This window comes from Mercenaria mercenaria, chromosome 5 (assembly GCF_021730395.1).
Source record: "Mercenaria mercenaria strain notata chromosome 5, MADL_Memer_1, whole genome shotgun sequence".
NCBI classification, from domain to species: Eukaryota; Metazoa; Mollusca; class Bivalvia; order Venerida; family Veneridae; genus Mercenaria; species Mercenaria mercenaria.
This window is the reverse complement of record NC_069365.1, coordinates 4,929,165-4,953,288: the sequence shown is the minus strand read 5'-3', so window position 1 is coordinate 4,953,288 and position 24,124 is coordinate 4,929,165. Positions and strand designations below refer to the sequence as shown.

Below are 24,124 nucleotides of genomic sequence, written 5' to 3'. Positions count from 1 at the left end.
TAAAAATACAGCCTCTATCGCATACAAAAGTTTTTTCTTTGATTTGACCTAGTGACCTAGTTTTTCGACCTCAGATGACCCATTTTCAAACTCGTCTAGATTTCATCAAGGTTATCATCTGACCAAAATTTCATAAAATCATTGAAAAAATAACAGCCTCTATCGCATACACAAGGATTTTCTTTGATTTGACCTAGTGACCTATTTTTAACCCCAGATAACCCATTTCAAATTCGCCTAGATTTCATCAAGGTAATCATTCTGACCAAATTCATGAAGATAAAATGAAAATACAGCCTCTATCGCATACACAAGTTTTTCCTTGGATTTGACCTAGTGACCTAGTTCTTGACCCAGGTGACCCATTTTCGAACTGGCCTAGATTTCATCAAGGTAATCATTCTGGACAAAATTCATGAAGATCAATTGAAAAATACAGCCTCTATCGCATACACAAGGTTGTTCCTTGATTTGACCTTGTGACCTACTTTTTGACCCCAGATGACCCATTTTCGAACTCGGCCTAGATTTCATCAAGGTAATTATTCTGACCAAAATTCATGAAGATAAAATGAAAAATACAGCCTCTATCGCATGCACAAGGTTATTCCTTAATTTGATCTAGTGACCTAGTTTTTGAACCCGGATGACCCATTTTCGAACTCGGCTTAGATTTCATCAAGGTTATCATTCTGACAAAATTTCATGAAGATTAATTGAAAAATACAGCCTCTATCGCATACACAAGGTTTTTCCTTGATTTGACCTAGTGACCTAGTTTTTGACCCGAGATCACCCATTTTTGAACTCGGCCTAGATTTCATCAAGGCAATCACATTCTGACCAAAATTCATGAAGCATTGAAAAATACAGCCTCTATCGCATACACAAGCTAATGTTTGACCAGGACAGACGACGGACCCGACATCGAGCGATCAGAAAACTCACCTGAGCATTGCTCATGGCTAAAAAACATTCTGACAAAGTTTTGTAATATCAGTTGAAATACTCACGCCGATAATTAAAGAGTGTTTTATTTATCTATGATGTTAGGTGTCAGCCTGTTGGACTCAAAGGCGTCAATGATAGAGTTTAAGTGCATACTGCAGTGGCTACCCAGATTGGACAATTTCAACCTTTTCAGTGTCATATTTTCATTTGACCAATATCATGAAAAATAAATGAATCAAGTTCAGTCTTCGGTTCACAAAGCGAATTTTTTGTATTAAATAAACCGAGCACGTGATGGACGACAGGTACGTAATTTACGTGTTAGCGTGTTGCAGACCCAGAAATCAGGCATAGAAGCTAATCATGTTACTATTCTGTTCGCAGAAACTTTTCAGGTCGGAGTTAATGATAAAAAACATGTTACTTGTCATACATCTACTATAATGTTGATAAGCGCGAAGTAAAATAATCAGCGGCCTATATACGACAAAATTTAGAGTAAAAAAAATGTTAACGCATAACTCGTGTTTTACAGAAAAACTGTCACTGTTTTTATCATAATCAAGGTGGATCTGCATTAACAGATGGGACCCTTAAAAATGTGAGCCCAAAAGGTATGCCAGCGCTGAAAGCACAGCAACTCCCAAGCGAGAGCTGTACAACATTTCTTGAACAAATGTAATTTCAATTTTAAGTTAATTTATGATTTGCAATTGTTCAGTAGGTGTGCATCAACAAAAGGTGTGTCCTGTCACAAATGATAAAAAGCATCGCCAATAACGTTTACGCAGACTTGCGAGTTTTGGGTCGTCGAAATCTAGTTCGCCTACAGTACTGTAATGTTACATCAACAATATTTTCTTATTGAAATTTATAATGAAGAAAAATCATACCTCATCATACAACGTTATCTTTGAGTTATTGTGCCGGACTTTAGAATTTGACCCCTAGACTGTAACCATTTTCAGCTCTGAAACAGTGACCTAGTTTTACTCAGAAAATCAAGGCTCAACCTTTACTGCATGGTCAGCCATTACCTTAATTCCACAAGCTTTCCAAGGCTCAACCTTTACTGCATGGTCAGCCATTACCTTAATTCCACATGCTTTCCGTATAAGGTGACCTATTGATAAATATGATCTTAATATATTTTCAGATGGTATGCATACTTCATATAAATCAAGGCAATTCCCTACTCATTTTTTGAAGTGATATTACTACTGACATGCAATTTTGAAATATTCATTTTAACTTTTAGTCAATTAGAGTAAACAGAACTGATTTTAAGCAATTAGAAACAAGAATGTATGTAACAGAACTTAATTTTCTAATACAAATGAAAGCAAATGAAACTTTTATTTTTATACATCTATGATGTTACACACAGAAGATATGTATAACAAAATTATCATATGTTCAAACAGTTCAACTGATACCTGTTTAAACAAGAGCTGTCTCCGTAGGATGGCACATGCCCCGGATGGCACTTTGAATGAATAGTTATGGCCGATGTTAGAGTTTAGGACCTTTGACCTACGGACCTGGGTCTTGCGCGCCACACATCATCTTACTGTGTCACACATTCATGCATAGTTATTTTAAAATCCATAAATGAATGACAAAGATATGGACCGGACATGCCCATCAATGCACTATCATGAAAAATGATCTTTAACGTCTAAGTGTGACCTTGACCTTTGAGCTACGGACCTGGGTCTTGCGTGTGACACGTCGTCTTATTGTGGTACACATTCATGCCAAGTTATTTGAAAATCCATCCATCGATGACAAAGATATGGACCGGACACGCCCATCAATGCACTATCCTTTAATGTCTAAGTGTGACCTTGACCTTTGAGCTACGGACCTGGGTCTTGCGCACTGCACGTCATCTTACTGTGGTACACATTCATGCCAAGTTATTTGAAAATCCATCCATCGATGACAAAGATATGGACCGGACACGCCCATCAATGCACTATCCTTTAACGTCTAAGTGTGACCTTGACCTTTGAGCTACGGACCTGGGTCTTGCGCACTGCATGTCGTCTTACTGTGGTACACATTCATGCCAAGTTATTTGAAAATCCATCCATCGATGACAAAGATATGGACCGGACACGCCCATCAATGCACTATCCTTTAACGTCTAAGTGTGACCTTGACCTTTGAGCTATGGACCTGGGTCTTGCGCACTGCACGTCGTCTTACTGTGGTACACATTCATGCCAAGTTATTTGAAAATCCATCCATCGATGACAAAGATATGGACCGGACACGAAAATTCCGGACAGACCGACAGTTCAAAAACTATATGCCTCCCTTTGGGGGCATAAAAAAAGCATTTTATAACTAATTTTTTTTAAAGGTAACTTCCTGAAACATCATACTGCAAACAAATCCTGCACATTCCTATTTACAATGACTTACATTCCAACAAAAACACACAGAATTATCAGTATTAACATAATTTAAAAGACAGTTATATAATATTATAATAAAATGTTAAGGTTTAGGAGTATATCACCAAAACACAGAAATATTTTATAAACAAACAGCATCGTTACCAATATTTTACCTGACTATTACATGTTCTGTTGTACTGTCCCTTACTTAAAATATTCTGAAAAAGTTGTCCCCCTTTGAAAATGAATGCCATTTGTAAAGAAATAAAAATAAACAATTGCTGAAAACTGTCTTCCACCTGGTGATATGAAATTTCAACACTCGCACGCTATTGCAAATACATTAAAACGAACATGTGTAACAGTTCCTTGAAAATGGTGAGTTTTTAAAGGCGTCTGACTGTCCGGAAGTGGGACTCCTTTAGGCAGTCCTTTTCCGGAATTCAATGTTTGTATCAGTATACTGACACTTGTTTTGTAGAGTAATATACACGCTATTATTACAAAATTTACAAAACAAGTGTCAGTATACTGATATAAACATTTAATTCCGGAAAAGGACTGCCTAAAGGGACCCCACTACCGGACAGTCAAACGCCTTTAAAAACTCACCATTTTCAAAGAACTGTTACACATGTTTGTTTTGATGCATTTGCAATAGTGTGCTAGTGTTGAAATTTCCCATAATTAAGTGGAAGACAGTTTTCAGCAATTGTTTATTTTTATTTCTTTACAAAAGCATTCATTTTCAAAGGGGGACAACTTTTTCAGAATGTTTTAAGTACGGGACAGTACGGCAGAACATGTAAGGGTCAGATAAAGTATTGGTAACGATGTTGTTCGTTTATCAAAAATTTCTGTTGTTTGGTGATATACTACTAAACCTTAACATGGTTATGTCATTCTTAAGGCCAAGCCTTTATGTGAAATCAGCGATTTGGTTCCTGTCATAAATGCTTGATAACGAGACAAACGCAACGTCAGACTAGATAAGTCCTAATCTTTAACTAGAAATGTGTCCATGGGACATAGATGCCCCCACTACATGACAAAGGACACAGATCAACTTTGGGAAAACAATATGTTGCTATTTAAAAAAAAATGCAAAAAATAACCATATATAATGTACATATAAACATATATGCTTTCTTGAGATCTTTAGATACCTGTCCATCACCGCATTTTAACATTGCTTGAACTCAACGATGACTATGCTGTGGTCTGAGAAGTATGTAGACAGGCATGAAGTTCTTGGCTGCTGTATACCATTACGTACATACACCAGGTCTAGTGTAGGACCACTTCTATGTGTTGGACACTGCACACACTGGGTGTGGTTTACCATATATAATGTACATATAAACTTAAATATGCTTTCTTGAGGTTTTTTTTTGATACATGTCCATCACCGCATTTTAATGTTGCTTGAACTCAAGGATGACTATGCTGTGGTCTGAGAAGTTCAGGGGATATAACTCCTACACACGACTGAATGAATCCGGACGCAAAACCCCAGGTGCACAACTGCACATGCTGACCAACATTCCTGTAAACTTTGGTGACTCTAGGTCAAATACTTTTGGAGCTATGCACGACACAACACTTAAATGACCAATTTTTACAAAGTCAGGGGTCTAACTCCTACACAACTGAATGAATCCGGATGCGAAACCCCATGAATGCACAACTACACATGCTGACCAACATTCCTGTAAAGTTTTGTGACTCTGCGTCAAATACTTTTGGAGCTAGGCACAACACAACATTCACGGAAGGACGCACGAACGTACGGAAGGACGGACAGACGGACGGACAAGGGCAAATCTATATGCCCCCCCACCAAAGTGGGGGCATAAAAAGCAAGACTTTGTATCCTAATTTAAAATAAATTGCTGCAAATTTAAGAAATTTTTTACTTTACTGTCCTTGAATATAAAAAATTTCAATCAAAAATTGTATCATTATCCAGACTAATAAATTGCATTATAGGAGTTGTATGGTGAGCTATTCTGCTCAATTTTATGTCTATATCTGAATATAAGCCTGCACTGTAGTTCTTCTGTTGAAGTTTTAATGCACTTTCACTTAATGCTTATCATTTCTCAATGGATGCTTCAAACTTATAATAGTTCATTTCCTCCATGCTTCATATTAAGGTTACAGGTACTTCAAATATCTAAGTTTGATTACAATAGTTTAGGATTATACTTGTACATTAATATCACAAGGTCCATAACTCTTGGCATGAAGACTTGAAGACTTTGTTCCTCATCCTCACCTAGAAGTACCTGATCTCTACATTCTACCCTTCGGTATACATCATTTAAAATATAATGTAATAATATGAAGCGTTACTCAGACACAGAGGTAAAATACTAGATTCAAAAACTGAACTAATTCCAGGTTCAAACTGTAAGTAAATCATCATCTTTTATCAGGAAGGGGTCAAACAATAATTCTGAATGTGGTATCATGCTCATAAACTCAATCTCAAATGAAGCATAGAGAGTTAGTTTTGCTATAAACTGTTGTTTTTTTTCCATCAGACACAAAATACTCTTCCTCAATTCTTCAAGAGCAGTTACATTATGATATTTAACCTGAAATTTTCAAAAAAGAATAAATTCCAGCTGCATTCGGGCATCATGGTTAATTTAGCTGAATGCATACTGTGGTGTAAAAATCAATTGTATCATAGCTCAGTGTTTTTTCTTAACAAATTTGGTGCAGGTAATTCGTATACACTGAGCGTAGGATGCGGTAACTAAAAGTGTGCAGGTATTTAATACCCGCACGCTAGTTACCGCACTGTTGGATAGGAAAGTATGCCAGCGTCTCTGGAACAGTAGACAGCGCAGTGTATTTTATTGATTTTCTGCTCTAGCATTGGTTTATTTTACCTGGGCTTTACACATTTGTAAAGCAAGGATTTTAAGTACTCACTGAACTGCTGTATATGGCAATGTGGAACGCCTACAATTGCCATATATGGATGGCTATGATACAAAACAGAAAGAACATTAAAACTCTCAGGTAAATGATTTATACTCGGGGGCTATGCCCCCTCGTACAAATCGTTTACCCTCGAGTTTCAATGCTCTTTCTATTACTAACAAGAGATCACAGAGTGATCTTGGCGCCCACCAATGTGTCATTTTTGTATGTTCCAAATTTCAAGACTTACTGACTAGCTCAAGGTCAAATTTCATTTCCGTACACAACACTGTGCATGTGGTCTAAATTCGAAAGCTGTAACTTGAGAAATGTGAAAGTAGGTCACTAGATCAATTTCAAGGGCAAAGTTCTTTGTACACAAAACTATGCATGTCCATCAATTTTGAAGACTGTAGTATGAGAAATTTGAAAGTAGGTCACTAGGTCAATCTGAAGGTCAAAGTTTATTTCGGTACACAAAACTATGCCAGTGGTCCAAATTTGAAGGCTGTAGCTTGAGAAATGAGAAAGTAGGTCACTAGGTCAAAATCAAGGTCAAATTTCACTTCACAACACAAATCTATGCATGTGGTCCAAATTTGAAGCCTGTTCCTTCAAAAATGTGAACGTAGGTCACTAGGTCAATATCAAGGTCAAAGTTTGTTTCGGTACACAATCCTATTCATATGGTCTAAATTTGAAGCCTATACCTACAGAAATCTGAAAGTAGGTCACTAGGTCAATCTTAAGGTCAAAATTCATTTCGGTACACAAAACTATGCAAGTGGTCCAAATTTGAAGGCTGAAGCTTGAGAAATGTGAAAGTAGGTCACTAGGTCAAAATCAAGGTCAAATTTTATTTCTGAATACAAAACTATGCATGTGGTCCAAATTTGAAGCCCGTACCTTCAAAAATGTGAAAGTAGGTCACTAGGTCAATGTAAAGGTCAAAGTTTGTTTCGGTACACAAAACCATGCATGTGGTCCAAATTTGAAGGCTGTAGCTTGAGAAATGTGAAAGTAGGTCACTAGGTCAAAATCAAGGTCAAATTTTATTTCAGAATACAGAACTATGCATGTGGTCCAAATTTGAAGCCCGTACCTTCAAAAATGTGAAAGTAGGTCACTAGGTCGATGTAAAGGTCTAAGTTTGTTTCGGTACAATTACCATGCAGGTGGTCCAAATTTGAAGGCTGTAGCTTGAGAAATGTGAAAGTAGGTCACTGGGTCAAAATCAAGGTCAAATTTCATTTCGGAACACGAAATTATGCATGTGGTCCAAATTTGAAGCATGTACCTTCAAAAATGTGAAAGTAGGTCACTAGGTCAATGTCAAGGTCAAAGTTTATTTCAGTGCACAAAACTATGCATGTGGTCCAAATTTGAAGGTTGTAGCTACAGAAATGTGAAAGTAGGTCACTAGGTCAAAATCAAGGTCAACTCATGTCAAGGTTCATCTTGCCACTCAAAACCATACATGTGGTCCAAATCTGAATGTTGTAGGTTATTGACAAGAAGTTTTTATAAGCTTTTCCCTATATAAGTCTATATGAACCATGTAACCCCCAGGGCGGGGCCATATTTGACCCTAGGGGGATAATTTTAACAAACTTGGTAGAGAACCACTAGATGATGCTACATTACAAACATCAAAGCCCTAGGCTTTGTGGTTTGGACAAGAAGATTTTCAAAGTTTTTCCCTATATAAGTCTATGTAAACCATGTGACCCCGGGATGGTGCCATATTTGACCCTAGGGGGATAATTTGAACAATCTTAGTTGAAGACCACTAGATGATGTCACATACAAAATATCAAAGCCCTAGGCCCTGTGGTTTTGGACAAGAGGTTTTTCAAAGTTTTTCCCTATATAAGTCTATATAAACCATGTGACCCCCGGCGCGGGGCCATATTACACCCCAGGGGAATAATTTGAATCATATTGGTAGAAGACCACTAGATGATGCTTCATACCAAATATCAAAGCCCTAGGCTCTGTGGTTTGGGGCAAGAAGATTTTCAAAGTTTTTCCCTATATAAATCTATGTAAATTATAGAAATAAACAAAGGGCCATAACTTAAAAAATTTGTTGAACCAGTCTGATTTTCAGGGGGACACAACTAGGGTACCAATACATCATTCTGACAAAGTTTGGTCAAAATCCCCCTGGTAGTTTCTGAGGAGATGCGATAACGAGAAATTGTTAACGGAAGGACGGACGGACGGACGGAAGGACGACGGACCACGGACGCAGAGTGATTTGAATAGCCCACCATCTGATGATGGTGGGCTAAAAATAACTTGTTATTTGATCATCCCTTATGTAGATAGTAGGAAATATCATATTAATTTTATAATAGGGTTTTAATCGATCATGTACTTGACATTATTTCCTAAAGAAAACAAAGATTCTATCAGAGGCCAAATCAAAATGTCAACATTATATTATTGTTATTGTAAATATTATCATTATTATTTTACCTGATTTATACAACACCCTTTTCATGAAAAACAAGTACAAACAACAGCAGCAGCCCAGTGATAAATTTATTCTGTGCTGGTGTTGACACAGAGTTTGACCAGAGAGATAGAGTGAGACAAAATCCCCAGAACAGAAAGGGAGACACATATCTTTTAGATACAAGTATGTCCCACTAACTAAGCCTAGACAGCCTGGTTTTTAAACACGCCAGTTATAGCAAGGATACATGCAAAGCCCTCTTTCCTGAGAAGTACCAGTACTGACCATTTCGGTTACTAAGACGGGAAACATTCAAACGCACCTCAGCAATTTCAAGTGCCTGGACTGGGACCTAAGGACTGACTGTCAAGCGTGTTAACACTAGAACTTACTGCCAATGAAAGGGTGCTTACAATATATCTCTACTATTTGAAAAATTTCCTTTAATCTGACATTTTATGATCTTTCAAACATAATAGATTTAATGCAGACATTTCTGGTTTTCAGCAATGTCACTAAGAGAAGTGTACTACATGTGTTTGATTTTTAAGCACAGCTTACAATGTATGTTACAGCTTATGTTGTGGACATTACAAAATTACTGAGTACAAATTATAACCACCCACAATGATTAATGATTATAATCATAATCATTGTGGGTGGTTATATTTTGTCTATGTTGAGTGCCTTGGGTGTTAACAAACTATAATATTCAGATGACTGTGTGAGTTTGTTACCTTGTCAGAATATCTCTGGATTTACATGGACACAAAGTATCACACTGAAACAATAACAATTTCGAAATATTTTGGATAAATATCTATTTATATTAAAAGAAAATCATTACCAATGGGGTATTCTAAATAACTGTACTTTTTTGCTCTATTCCAAATAGTTGTTTATTCAGAACTTTTTATTTTCTGAAGTTTGGTTCTGAATACCTAAGTACACTGTACATCAAACATACAACCAGGCAGGTGAGAGAAGACTTTCAACATTTTCCATACAGCCACAATTTGGTGAAGTTATGCACTATATATATATATATACCTGTATAGTCCTTTGAACAAAAATAGACAGAGTAAAAACTGTACCTGAGACACGATTTCCAACCAGTCCATCAACTGATGCAGCAGAGGAATCTGTCCTTTTTCTCAAGTTTTCTCCCTTCCATAACTCAAACACATTCTCATAATATAAATTATCCTGTTTCAACCTTGATGCATTTTTGTAATGTAAAAAGTTTTCATAAAGCACCACACCATCATCTGGAGTATTTCCAAATAATTCCACAAAGTTTCTCACTGCCTCAGATGAACAGAAACTATCATGTCATGTTAATTTGGTACAAAAGCAGCTTGTGGGACAGCTATAACATTACAGTAGAAGGGGCGATAAATCAGTAAAGTTATAATTTCTGAATTCTTTTTAGTCTTAGCAAAAGTTTATGTATTCACAAACTGAAATACAGCTTGGTAACTATAAGAACTGAGACAATTCTATGTTGGAGAAAACTAGAACTGTCACAGGAGTGACAATACCCCCACAATACCGTCTTGTCACAGAAGAATGGCAACCATAAGAAAGACATGGCCACAAGAAGGTGCAATTTAAATCGAACCTGACCTGTATTTTATGATGTTACAGATGTGTATCAAAATTTATCTAAATCTGTCAAGCCTTTTGTGAGTTACTGTCCACCAACCATGAGTTTGACAAATTTTAAGTTGGAAAGGGGCCATAACTACATATAAAATTGGTGGTTTGCAGCCAAATTCGAACTTTAACTGTATTTTATGATGTTACACCAGTCCTGTGTACTAAAAACATTTAAATATGTTAAGAACTGTCACTGGAGTGTTTAATGACTCCAGTGGTGGATGAATATAGCACAATTACTTTGAGTCTGTGTTAAAAAATATCAAATAATAAGAGAGGTACAGATAAAGTGTATCAAAACAGAGGTACAGATAAAGTGTATCAAAACACTATATAAGTAGAATTCTAAGCAAAAAGGGGGCATAATTCAGGAAATATTGGTGCAAGAGTTATGCACCTTATGTCATATGATGTGGGTGATGATGTGGAACAACTACTTCAAGTTTGAAACAAATGCATTTCGTAATAACTGAGATATAGTGAAAATGCATCAAAATTAACCTTCAATTCTAAGTAAAAGGAGGCATAATTCATGAAAAATTGGTGTCAGAGTTATGCACCTTGTGTCACATGATGTGGGTGATAAGGTGGAACATCTATTTTAAGTTTGAATCAAATCCAAGATATAGTGAAAATGCATCAAAATTAACCTTAAATTCTAAGTAAAGGGGGCATAATTCATGAAAAATTGGTGTCAGAGTTATGCACCTTGTGTCACATAATGTGGGTGATAAGGTGGAACATCTATTTTAAGTTTGAATCAAATCCATTTTGTAATAACTGAGATATAGTGAAAATGCATCAAAATTAACCTTAAATTCTAAGTAAAAAGGGGCATAATTCATGAAAAAATTGGTGTCAGAGTTATGCACCTTGTGTCACATGATGTGGGTGATAAGGTGGAACATCTGTTTTAAGTTTGAATCAAATCCATTTAGAAATAACAGAGATATAGATTTCGGGACGCAACGCAATGCGACAAAACTGACTCTATATAGCCCCCGCACCCCACCCCTACCAACATGTTTGGTGAGGGTATAATAATGTGGAATTGGATCAGCCATTTGATAGTGTAAAGTACATGTATCAACAAAAAGTGAATTTAAATATATTTCCTGGAAGCAATAGCTTTACTAATAAAAGATTGAATTTTTATTAAATACTATACAATGTTCAAGCTGAGGCAGTGAATGTGATCTTCTAGTTTTAGTCTCCTCTTTAAGTTGCAAATGCATTAATGACCTTGACTTTCTTAGGAAGCCACACGGGTCAATATCAATCAATGTCGGTAACATCCTCGCATTAAATGGTTCCGAAATGAAAATATTCTGACATTCGCTATGAACAGTAACAGTGCACGTGTGAGCCCTAAACTTCGCATGGTTTTCAACCATTCCTTGAACATGTGAGCGTATAGCTCTCCTACACTTTCTATTCCTATTCATCTTTTGCACCATACAGATGTGTCAGTTTGTCACATATACTTCAATCACAACTTCACTATCATATCAGATTATCGTTATTTTTTAAATTGTCCTAAATTCAGCTGACAGCACAAGAACTTAGTACACCTTTCTGAGTTGTCATAAACAATTTAATATTTGTACTCCTGATTCTAAATTTTGTAAAATAAGTATCTGAATTTAGACAACCCTTACAACTAACAAAACATTACTAATATCTTTTTCATTAAATTTATACAGTGAGATTTAAATAAAAAAATTCTAATGAATACGAGTCCAGTTTTGTGTCAGTTCCTACTTTAATCCAACAATAATATATTAAAGATCTATTGTAATTCACAGTGAAGCAAAACGTATGTCCCATACATCTGTGAGCACATTTCCAATGTGGTAAATAACACTTAAAGAAAAATTTTTCAATTCCAGCTAAGTCCAACAATGAAAATCAACAGTATCTTGGTTACATGACAAAATGAAGCTATTAAAGTAAACTCATTCAGGACAATTAAGCTGGTTAAACGGATGAGTTCATTTCCTTAACTATTCAAAATGCCTAATTATAGTCACAAATAATACTGATGTGAAACAGGAACTAAAACGCTGACAACCTAAACTTCTTTATGTGAAACAGTTTGCATGTGGGTTTTTATACCAAATTTCAAATTCTTAATAACACCCATACCAAAATGTTTTATTTATTAAGTTTATGCTTTGAAACTTCTTAAATTATAATGGAAATACACTTCCTTAAAATTCCTGTAAAAGTCGCAAACTCAAGGTTCTACAAACATGAGAAAATTTATCCTAAAAAATATCCTCTGTTACAAAATAAACTTCAGAAGTAATTATGGTCACAAATTTTAATCATGTAAGTAAAAGTTGTCTGGTCTCCGACCCCCACCCTTTCCCAACTCACCCCCTCCCTCCTCCCTCCCCTCCCAGTAATATGTTTACAGAATTAATGTTATGACTTCAGAAACTTTTTTAACCTTAAAAATATGTAAAATACACTTCAGATATCAGTAACTTAGAAGGAAGTATGATGCAAAATCAAATGTCTAAAGAATAATACACAAGAAAAAAGTACAAAAAAAAACAATTTAGAGACATCTGCAGATGTGTTCATACGGCAGTGCACATAGCCACATAAAGTCAAGTGAGTAAGGGTGTACTGAGATATTGAGCTAGATACTGAGCTTTGCCAGTAAAAACTTTATAAAACTTGAACAAAACAAGAAATATCTTTAAAAAAGATGGTCGGCTTGATGTAACTGAAGCACAAGTTATATATGGGCAGAAACCTGTATTTGAAATCTTTTGGTAATGTTGTCTATCATTCAGAATATGTACAGTACTGTTTTCACCGGAAAGATTAATTTAAAATTTAGAGTCTAAAATTTAACAGTATCGGACATGTGGTTGTAGGTTAGTAATGATTAGCACTGGTTAGAAATTGTTGCTGTAATGCAGGGTCAGAGTTAATGACTGTATAAAACAAATAACCTTTTTGTAAAAACAAAACTTAAGGAAAGGAAACTTAACAAAACAGAAATAGCTTAACAAGAAAACTTAACAAAACAGAAATATGTCCGGATGAGCAGATGAATATTTGGTTACGTACACCTGTTCAAGTGGTATGCATACAACCCGATGGTGTTGTACTTATAGAGGTTATAGACGTTATAGAGGTTATAGAACGTGTTGTCATTTCACTCAGTGTCACACATGACTCAGAGTGAAGCATTTTCAGCCTTTCCTCCAATCAGCGCCACTCTTACAAAATCTCTCATTATGGCTGAAAATACCGAGAATACCTTACCAAGCAATCCGATTGGTACATTATTCAGGCGGCATAAGGTCATACGAGGTCATAAAATCGTGCTTAATATGGCACGCCGAAAAATTCTAAGTTAAAAAGGGGCATAACTCAAATTCAAATCAGAGATATGGGGATTGCTTCTACTGGTGTAGACTTTGACAGTAAATAACTATTTTAAGTTTCAAGTCGAAAGCTTTGATAGTAATTAGATATTTGACTTTATCAAAAACTATAACCAAAAAATCCAAGTTAACAAGAGGGCCAAGATGGCCCTAGGTCGCTCACCTAAGAAACACTCCATAACAGTGTAAAACATGTTTGACCTAGTGATTTCAAGGAAACAAATATTCTGACCAATTTTCATTAAGATTGGACCAAAAAATTGGTCTCTTGCGATAAAACAAGCATTTTCTTAGATATGACCTAGTTTTTGACCCTAGATGACCCATGTTCAAACTCGACCTAGATTTTATCAAGGCAATCATTCTGACCAAAATTCATGAAGATCAACTGAAAAATACAGCCTCTATCACATACAGAAGTTTTTTCTTTGATTTGACCAAGTAACCTAGTTTTTGACCTCAGATGACCCATATTCAAATTCGACCTAGATTTCATTAAGGCAATCAACCTGACCAAATTTCATAAAAATCAATTGAAAAAAACAGTCTCTATCGCATACACAAGATTTTTCTTTAATTTGACCTAGTGACCTAGTTTTTGACCTCAGATAACCCATATTCAAAATCGACCTAGATTTCATCAAGACAATCATTCTGACCAAATTTCATACAGATCAATTGAAAAATACATCCTCTATTGCATACACAATGTTTTTCTTCGATTTGACCTAGTGACCTAGTTTTTTGACCCGAGATGACCCGTTTTCGAACACGGCCTAGATTTTATAAAGGTAATCATTCTGGCTAAATTTCATGAAGATCAGTTGAAAAATACAGCCTCTACTGCATACACAAGGTTTTTCTTTGATTTGACCTAGTGACCTAGTTTTTGACCCCAGACGACCTATTTTCGAACTTGGTCTAAATTTCATCAAGGTAATCATTCTGACCAAAATTCATGAAGATCAATTGAAAAATACAGCCTCTATCGCATACACAAGGTTTTAACGTGATATGACCTAGTGACCTAGTTTTTGACCCCACATGACCTATTTTCGAACTTGGTCTAAATTTCATCAAGGTAATCATTCTGACCAAAATTCATGAAGATCAATTGAAAAATACCGCCTCTATCGCATACACAAGGTTTTTCTTTGATTTGACCTAGTGACCTAGTTTTTGACCCAGATGACCCATTTTCGAACTCGACCTAGATTTCATCAAGGCAATCATTCTGACCAAAATTCATGAAGATCAATTGAAAAATACAGCCTCTATCGCATACACAAGGTTTTTCTTTGATTTGACCTAGTGACCTAGTTTTTGACCCGAGATGACCCATTTTCAAACTCGGCCTAGATTTCATCAAGGTTATCATTCTGACCAAAATTCATGAAGAAGAATTGAAAAATACAGCCTCTATCGCATACACAAGGTTTTTCTTTGATTTGACCTAGTGACCTAGTTTTTGACCCGAGATGACCCATTTTCGAACTCGGCTAGATTTCATCAAGGTTATCATTCTGACCAATATTCATGAAGATTAATTGAAAAATACCGCCTCTATCACATACACAAGGTTTTTCTTTGATTTGACCTAGTGACCTAGTTTTTGACCCGAGATGACCCATTTTCGAACTCGGCCTAGATTTCATCAAAGTTATCATTCTGACCAAAATTCATGAAGATTAAATGAAAAATACAGCCTCTATCGCATACACAAGGTTTTTCTTTGATTTGACCTAGTGACCTAGTTTTTGACCCGAGATGACCCATTTTCGAACTCGGCCTAGATTTCATCAAGGTTATCATTCTGACCAATATTCATGAAGATTAATTGAAAAATACAGCCTCTATCGCATACACAAGCTAAATGTTGACAGACGACAGACGACAGACGACAGACGACAGACGACGGACGACGGACGCCGGACATCGAGCGATCAGAAAAACTCACCTGAGCATTGCTCAGGTGAGCTAAAAAGGGGCATAACTCTGTCAAAATTCAAATCAGAGTTATGGGGATTAATTCTCCTGATGTAGACTTCGATAGTATATAACTGTTTCAAGTTTCAAGTCAAAAGCTTTGATAGTAACAGAGATATTTGACTTTATCAAAAAATTTAACAAGTCAGCCTAACTTTCTAAGTACACTCTGAAGTTTTGAAAAATTTGGGTTTAGTCAATTCTATAATGTAGAAAAAATTTTGATACAAACATAAGTGAACGTCCTAGCTCAACATCTTATCATATTGCCTAAATTAATGACAAGTACTTCCTAATATAGTGGTATGCTACACTGACCACTTACTTCCCCCTAACACTTTGTTTCTTTCGGTATATAGCTTGATCAACATGAGGTCAATGGCATTTACTGATGGTAGAAGAATCTTGTGACATTGCCTTTCATATGGGCATTTTTTTCAGTACACACTAGCACATGTCATGGGTAAAGGTGTGTATAGTTTTAAAGCAGGGTTTGGAGACAAAGACTCAAAATACAAGCTTGTCATTGGTCTACTTCAAGACCAAGCCAACAATCAACCAATCAGATGCCAGAGTTTTGATAATGGTCTCCATACTCTTTTTATAACCCAAGGCCTAGGTGTTAGTGAAGCTAGCTATCAAGAGCTAATGAGTATTACAATTTGAGAAGAATTTAAGCCAAGGTTGTAATCGTGAATTTGTTGGATTTAAAACCATACCAACACAATTTAGGTAATATGGTAACTTTTCCAGTTTTTAGCTGTTGAGGAAAACCCAAGGTGCCCCTTTAAGCATTTTTTCAGGCATTAGTTTGCACTGACTTTCATGTTTTCTACACCCCATTGGAAGTTTTGAACCCATGTCAGCGAGAGGTGATTTGAAGCCGTAGCCTTTACCAACTGGCAACCCCAAACAAGAACTTCAACTTCTGGTACTTAAATATAATAAGAGCAGGGATTTCCCTTGGCTTTCCCAGATGGGGGTCCCAGGACTCCCACACTTGCAGGTTTGGGAATCCTAGGTGACTTTTGCGGGTCCCTAATTTTATTTAATGAGATTTTCATGAATTGTAAAGCAAATATATCTAAACTACTTAAAAGATACAATATTACATTTATAAGTTGACCTGTATTTATTTTTATTCATCCTACTGGTAACCCTGATAATTACCTTTTTTGATGATTTATGTCATCTAAAAATTGCAAGGGTAAATCTTATTGCTGTAGCCATTGACTAGATTTTGTCATAGAGTGAGGGTGTTAACAAACTTATAGTACTATGACTGTGGTCTGTCTGCAGCAGAAAGTTTGTTCAATGTTAAGTTTTGATACACAGTAGCTGCAACACATAACGTTATTTCAGTAGCGAAGCCATATAAAATTATCTGGACACTCATGTAAAAGCTTTTTTTCTTTTAAGTTTCCCTTGGTATTAGTTTCAACTTCATCAGACTGGCCTGGGCTAATAATATTTGGATCATTCCCCGCATTATTATTTATGCCTGTGGAGATTTATTACCAAACAAGAGGACCATGATGGTCCTGAATCGCTCACCTCTTCCCACATGACCCAGTTTTGAGTATGACGTCGTTTTTTCTATTATTTGACATAGTGACTTAGTTTTGAACTTGACCTAGGTATTATCAAGATAAAAATTCTGACCAATTTTCATGAAGATCCATTGAAAAATATGGTCTCTAGAGAGGTAACAAGGTTTTTCTATTATTTGACCTATTGACCTAGTTTTCGAAGGTACGTGACCCTGTTTTGAACTTTATCTAGATATCATCAAGGTGAACATTCTCACCAATTTTCATGAAGATCTCATGAAAAATATGGCCTCTAGAGCGGTCACAAGGTTTTTCTAGTTTTATACCTACTGGCCTAGTTTTTGACCGCATGTGAACCGGTTTCGAAATTGACCTAGATATCATCAAGGTGAACATTCAGATCAATTTCCATGAAGATCCATTGAAAAATATGGCCTCTAGAGAGGTCAAAAGATTTTAATAATTTTAGACCTACTGACCTAGTTTTTTACCGCACGTGACCCAGTTTCAAACATGACCTAGATATCATCAAGATGAACATTCAGACCAACTTTCATACAGATCCCATGAAAAGTATGGCCTCTAGAGAGGTCACAAGGTTTTTTTTATTATTTGACCTACTGACCTAGTTTTTTAAGGCACGTGACCCATTTTCAAACCTGACCTAGATATCATCAAGGTGAACATTCTGACCAATTTTCATGAAGATCCATTCACAAGTATGGCCTCTAGAGAGGTCACAAGGTTTTTCTATTTTTAGACCTACTGACCTAGTTTTTGACCACAGTTGACCCAGTTTCGAACTTGACCTAGATATCATCAAGATGAACATTCAGACCAATTTTCATACAGATCCCGTGAAAAATAGAGCATTTAGAGAGGTCACAAGGTTTTTCTATTATTTGACCTACTGACCTAGTTTTTGAAGGCACGTGACCCAGTTTCGAACTTGACCTAGACATTATCAAGATGAACATTCAAACCAACTTTCATACAGATCCCATGAAAAATATGGCCTCTAGAGAGGTCACAAGGTTTTTCTATTATTTGACATACTGACCTAGTTTTTGATGGCACGTGACCCAGTTTCGAACCTGACCTAGATATCATCAAGGCGAACATTCTGACCAATTTTCATGAAGATCTTGTGAAATATATGGCCTCTAGAGAGGTCACAAGGTTTTTCTATTTTTAGATCTACTGACCTAGTTTTTGACCGCATGTGACCCAGTTTCGAACTTGACCTAGATATCATCAAGATGAACACTCAGACTAATTTTCATACAGATCCCATGACAAATATGGCCTTTAGAGAGGTCACAAGGTTTTTCTATTATTTGGCCTACTGACCTAGTTTTTGAAGGCACGTGACCCAGTTTCGAACTTGACCTAGATATCATCAAGGTGAACGTTCTGACCAATTTTCATGAAGATCTTGTGAAATATATGGCCTCTAGAGAGGTCACAAGGTTTTTCTATTTTTAGACCTACTGACCTAGTTTTTGATGGCACGTGACCCAGTTTCTAACTTCACCTAGATATCATCAAGGCGAACATTCTGACCAATTTTCATGAAGATCTTGTGAAATATATGGCCTCTAGAGAGGTCACAAGGTTTTTCTATTATTAGACCTACTGACCTAGTTTTTGACGGCACGTGACCCAGTTTCGAACTTGACCTAGATATCATCAAGATGAACATTCTGACCAACTTTCATAAAGATCCCATGAAAAATGTGACCTCTAGAGTGGTCACAAACAAAAGTTTACGGACGCACGCACGCACGCACGCACGCACGCACGCACGCACTGACGCACGGACGGACGACGGACACCGTGCGATCACAAAAGCTCACCTTGTCACTTTGTGACAGGTGAGCTAAAAAATAAAGAAAGTAGCGGCAGCCATAATCATGTGTCAGCTAGACGCTTGAAATGTGACAGCACCAGTGACTGTAGCTACTGAAAAGATCTTCAAAGCTTAAATACTGAAAAGGGCCAAATAACTGACAAGAGATCACAGAGTGATCTTGGTGCCCACCAATGTGCCATTTTTGATTGTTCCAAATTTCAAGACTTATTGACTAGCTCAAGGTCAAATTTCATTTCAGTACACAACACTGTGCATGTGGTCCGAATTCTAAAGCTGTAGCTTGAGAAATGTGAAAGTAGGTCACTAGGTCAATGTCAAAAACAAAGTTTGTTTCGGTACACAATCTTATGCATGTAGTCTAAATTTGAAGCCTGTAGCTACAGAAATGTGAAAGTAAGTCACTAGGTCAATCTTAAGGTCAAGTTCATTTCAGTACACAAAGCTATGCAAGTGGTCCAAATTTGAAGGCTGTAGCTTGAGAAATGTAGAAGTAGGTCACTAGGTCAAAATCAAGGTCAATTTTTATTTCAGAATACAAAACTATGCATGTGGTCCAAATTTGAAGCCTGTACCTTCAAAACTGTGAAAGTAGGTCACTAGGTCAATGTAAAGGTCAAAGTTCATTTCGGTACAAAAAACTATGCATGTGGTCCAAATTTGAAGGCTATAGCTTGAGAAATGTAGCAGTAGGTCACTAGGTCAAAATCAAGGTCAAATTTTATTTCGGAATACAAAACTATGCATGTGGTCCAAATTTGAAGCCTGTACCTTAAAAATGTGAAAGTAGGTCACTAGGTCAATGTAAAGGTCAAAGTTCATTTCAGTACACAAAAATATGCAAGTGGTCCAAATTTGAAGGCTGTAGCTTGAAAATGTAAAAGTAGGTCACTAGGTCAAAATCAAGGTCAAATTTTATTTCGGAATACAAAACTATGCATGTGGTCCAAATTTGAAGCCTGTACCTTCAAAAATGTGAAAGTAGGTCACTAGGTCAATGTGAAGGTCAAAGTTTTTTTTGGTACACAAAACTATGCATGTGGTCCAAATTTGAAGGCTGTAGCTTGAGAAATGTGAAAGTAGGTCACTAGGTCAAAATCAATATCAAATTTCATTTTGAAACACGGAACTATGCATATGGTCCAAATCTGACGCCTGTACCTTCAAAAATGTGAAAGTAGGTCACTAGGTCAAAATCAAGGTCAAAGTTTTTTCCAGTGCACAAAACTATGCAGGTGGTCCAAATTTGAAGGCTGTAGCTACAGAAATGTGAAAGTAGGTCACTAGGTCAAAATCAAGGTCAACTCATGTCAAGGTTCATCTTGCCACTCAAAAATATACATGTGGTCCAAATTTGAAGGCTGTAGCTACAGAAATGTGAAAGTAGGTCACTAGGTCAAAATCAAGTTCAACTCATGTCAAAGTTCATCTTGCCACTCAAAAATACATATGTGGTCCAAATTTGAATGTTGTAGTTATTGACAAGAACATTTTAAAAGCTTTTCCCTATATAAGTCTATAATGAACCATGTGACCCCCGGGGCGGGGCCATTTTTGACCCTAGGGGGATAATTTGAACAAACTTGGTAGAGAACCACTAGATGATGCTACATTACCAGTATCAAAGCCTTAGGCTTTGTGGTTTGAACAAGAAGATTTTCAAAGTTTTTCCCTATATAAGTCTATGTAAACCATATGACCCCCAGGGCGGGGTCATATTTGACCCTAGGGGGATAATTTGAACAATCTTAGTTGAAGACCACTAGATGATGTCACATACAAAATATCAAAGCCCTAGGCCCTGTGGTTTTGGACAAGAGGTTATTCAAAGTTTTTCCCTATATAAGTCTATATAAACCATGTGACCCCCAGGGCGGGGCCATATTTGACCCCAGAGAAATAATTTGAATCATCTTGGTAGAGGACCACTCGATGATGCTTCAAACCAAATATCAAAGCCCTGGGCTCTGTGGTTTTGGACAAGAAGGTTTTCAAAGTTTTTCCCTATATAAATCTATGTAAAATATAGAAATAAACAAAGGGCCATAACTCACTCATAAATTGTTGAACCAGTCTGATTTTCAGGGGGACACAACTAGGGTACCAATACATCATTCTGACAAAGTTTGGTCAAAATCCCCCCAGTAGTTTCTGAGGAGATGCGATAACAAGAAATTGTTAACGGACGGACGGACGGACGGACGGAATGACGGACGGACGGACCACGGACGCAGAGTGATTTTAATAGCCCACCATCTGATGATGGTGGGCTAAAAATGTGACTGGTGAAAAAGCGGGTCCCATGGACGCACGCTAGTTCACAAAATGCGAGTCCTTGGCCTAAAATATGAGTCAGTGATGCAAAAAACACGCGTCCGGAAAATCCCTGTATGAGTTAGAGTAAAAGAAAACTTACTTAAGTTTCCTGCAACTGAGTACATTCTGCCAGTATCTGGAGTTGCCTGGTACCACTTTGGTGCAGGAGGAACTTCGCTCAGTCTGTATTGGCTTCCGCTGCTTCCACTGGAAATAGACCTTGGTAAGGAAGTCAAACTTGGCTTCTGATTTAATCCAAACGGATCAAAAGCATCCGGGTCCTCAGCAGCTTCATAAATTGCGTCACCTTCAGTGCCAGAAGGAGCTATAGGACCTTGTGTGTTACAGGAAGAAGGTGGAAAGGATTCGGGCTCAAAACCTTCACAGTCTGGTTTAAACTGTCCGAACGGATCCTCATATTTGAAAGGGTCATCAGCACTTGAAATACGAGCATCTTGGTAGCTGACAGAGGCTGGAGAGTACACTGGCAAATCTGGCTCTATGTCACTATGGTGGCCAGGAAGGGTAGATGATTCAGCACCCATTGGAAATTGCACATTTTCGTAAGGCTTGAATAACTTTGGCGGTTTATAGTTTGTTGGTCTTGGGGGCACAGGCGGCATATGCTGTGCCACTGGTTCTGTGAGGGGATCAAAGTCTGATATTACATCTTTCATGCTGATCACTGCAGGAGGCAGAGGTGGGGGAGCAAACTGTGGTGGCGGCATGTCAAAAGACGCTGAATCTCTATTCTCAAATGTTGACATTCTATTCTGTACTTGGGTATTTATTGCAGAAGGTTTCTCTTTTGGTCTGGTGATCACACACGTATTACTTTCTGTAACCAAGGGAGAGAACTGCATTAAACTGGAAGCACGATGATTTTCAGCAGCTTTAGTCACAGATTCTTTTTCTTCGTGTTCCCAAATTGGTTCATATATACCCTCATTATCACCTTCTATTTCAACATTATCACTTTTACATAATTCAGGAGAATTTCTAGATACTGGTTCTGATATAAGATGCCTAGTCACATTGTCACTATTTATGTGTGCCACACCTTCAGACTTCACTTGGTATGTTTTGGACACTGGATCAAATTCAGCATTTTCATACCTTTCAGTTGTGTCAAGAACAGCACTACAACTAGCTTCAGCAATCTCTCTATTCTTATCTTTTTCTGGTAAATTCTTTAATATACTCTCACCTGAATCATCTATATTTATATACAAGTCTTCAGCTTCTGCTCTTTCTAAACCATTTGTTTCCTTCACATGTTTATCACTCTCATTTGTACCGTGTCTCAATGTCACAGTCGAATCAGCTGTCTCAGTATCACTTTGAGATTTTTCTGGTGTTTTCTTTTTATCGGGAAAACTATACAATTCTGATAATGAGGCATCATCAGTTGATGTTTCTTCCATACAAGCTCCATCTAACTTTACAGAATCATGCAGATTTTGAACTCTGTCCACATCTGAAGATGGCTCAACTTTGACACCAATTTGTGAATCAGCAGTTAGTCTTAAAGAAACATTTTCAAAATCTAAATGGTTTTCTTGTGGTTTATAACTTGTCTCTTCACGAGAACTATTTTCATGTTTATCTGGAAGAGAACCTACTGTTTGTTTGTTCCCGGTTTTTGGAGAAATGAGATTTCGTGGAGCAGGAGTTGGTCGCTTAGTTGGCTTTGGCTTTTCCTCATTTGGTGTAATTTCGTTTGGCGTTGTTGCAGGAGATTTTAAGTGGCTAGATTTCTGCCTAGGTCTTGGAACAGGGCGTGGAGAAACTTTCACAGAGTCAAGACCTGTGGTTTTGTCAATGTTTCCAGAATTGGTTTGAACATTTAAACTGTCAGGAGGTTTTCGATCCTGGAAAAGGTACGAGTCTCTGACAGATTTTTTCTTTGGTGGGAGATTAGGCACAGTTGTTTCATTTTCAATCCAATTATCATCATTTGGTAAATGAGTAAGAATCCGTCTTTGATGCCCTGGCAGTGTTACCCCAATATTAGTAAGAGTTTGTTCATCAAGGCTTGCACATTGTTCTCGGGTTATTAGACCATGCTGTATGAAGTCTAAATAATACTGGGGCAGATTGATACTTTCCAGCCAGTACTGCAGAGAATGGTGTTCAGCCATTTAACTTGTCTGTGGCCTTCATTAACCTGTAAAATATAATAATGACATTCAGCTCTTTATTATAAAATATATCAAATACAGTTATGTCATTAGTGGCAGATAGATTGAATAAAAACCTTCAGTATTCTGATTATAGACGGTTTTGAAATTGTTTCTAAAATAACTGCCTGCATTCCTTACTGAATATTCTTCATTTCGTTTCAGACTTTTATAAAAATTCTGAAGTATTTTGATTTCTTGTAACTTTAAATCATGCCTGCCCATCAGTTTTATATACTGGTATATGTATATCTATTTTATAAGTAAATTACATATTAACACTTATAATACATAACTTTATGAACACATAAGAAATCTCAGTTAGCTTATGAAGTTTTGTGTGCTGACACATAATTTCAATACCTCTGAGTCAGTTCATTTATTCAATTTATATGTTACTTTCAAAAG

At 36.8% G+C, this 24,124-nt stretch overlaps 1 protein-coding gene across 11 annotated transcripts in view; it reads right to left on the bottom strand.

Annotated features, from left to right (window-relative positions):
- Positions 1-24,124, bottom strand: part of LOC123556315 (arf-GAP with Rho-GAP domain, ANK repeat and PH domain-containing protein 1-like) — a 166,433-nt gene that overhangs the window by 129,237 nt on the left and 13,072 nt on the right. For all 11 annotated transcript variants that reach the window (XM_053542542.1, XM_053542545.1, XM_053542549.1 and 8 more), the window contains exon 2: positions 21,637-23,703. In XM_053542542.1, the coding sequence (XP_053398517.1) occupies positions 21,637-23,677 (2,041 nt within the window). In that variant the 5' untranslated portion in view covers positions 23,678-23,703. The remainder of the gene's footprint in view (positions 1-21,636; positions 23,704-24,124) is intronic.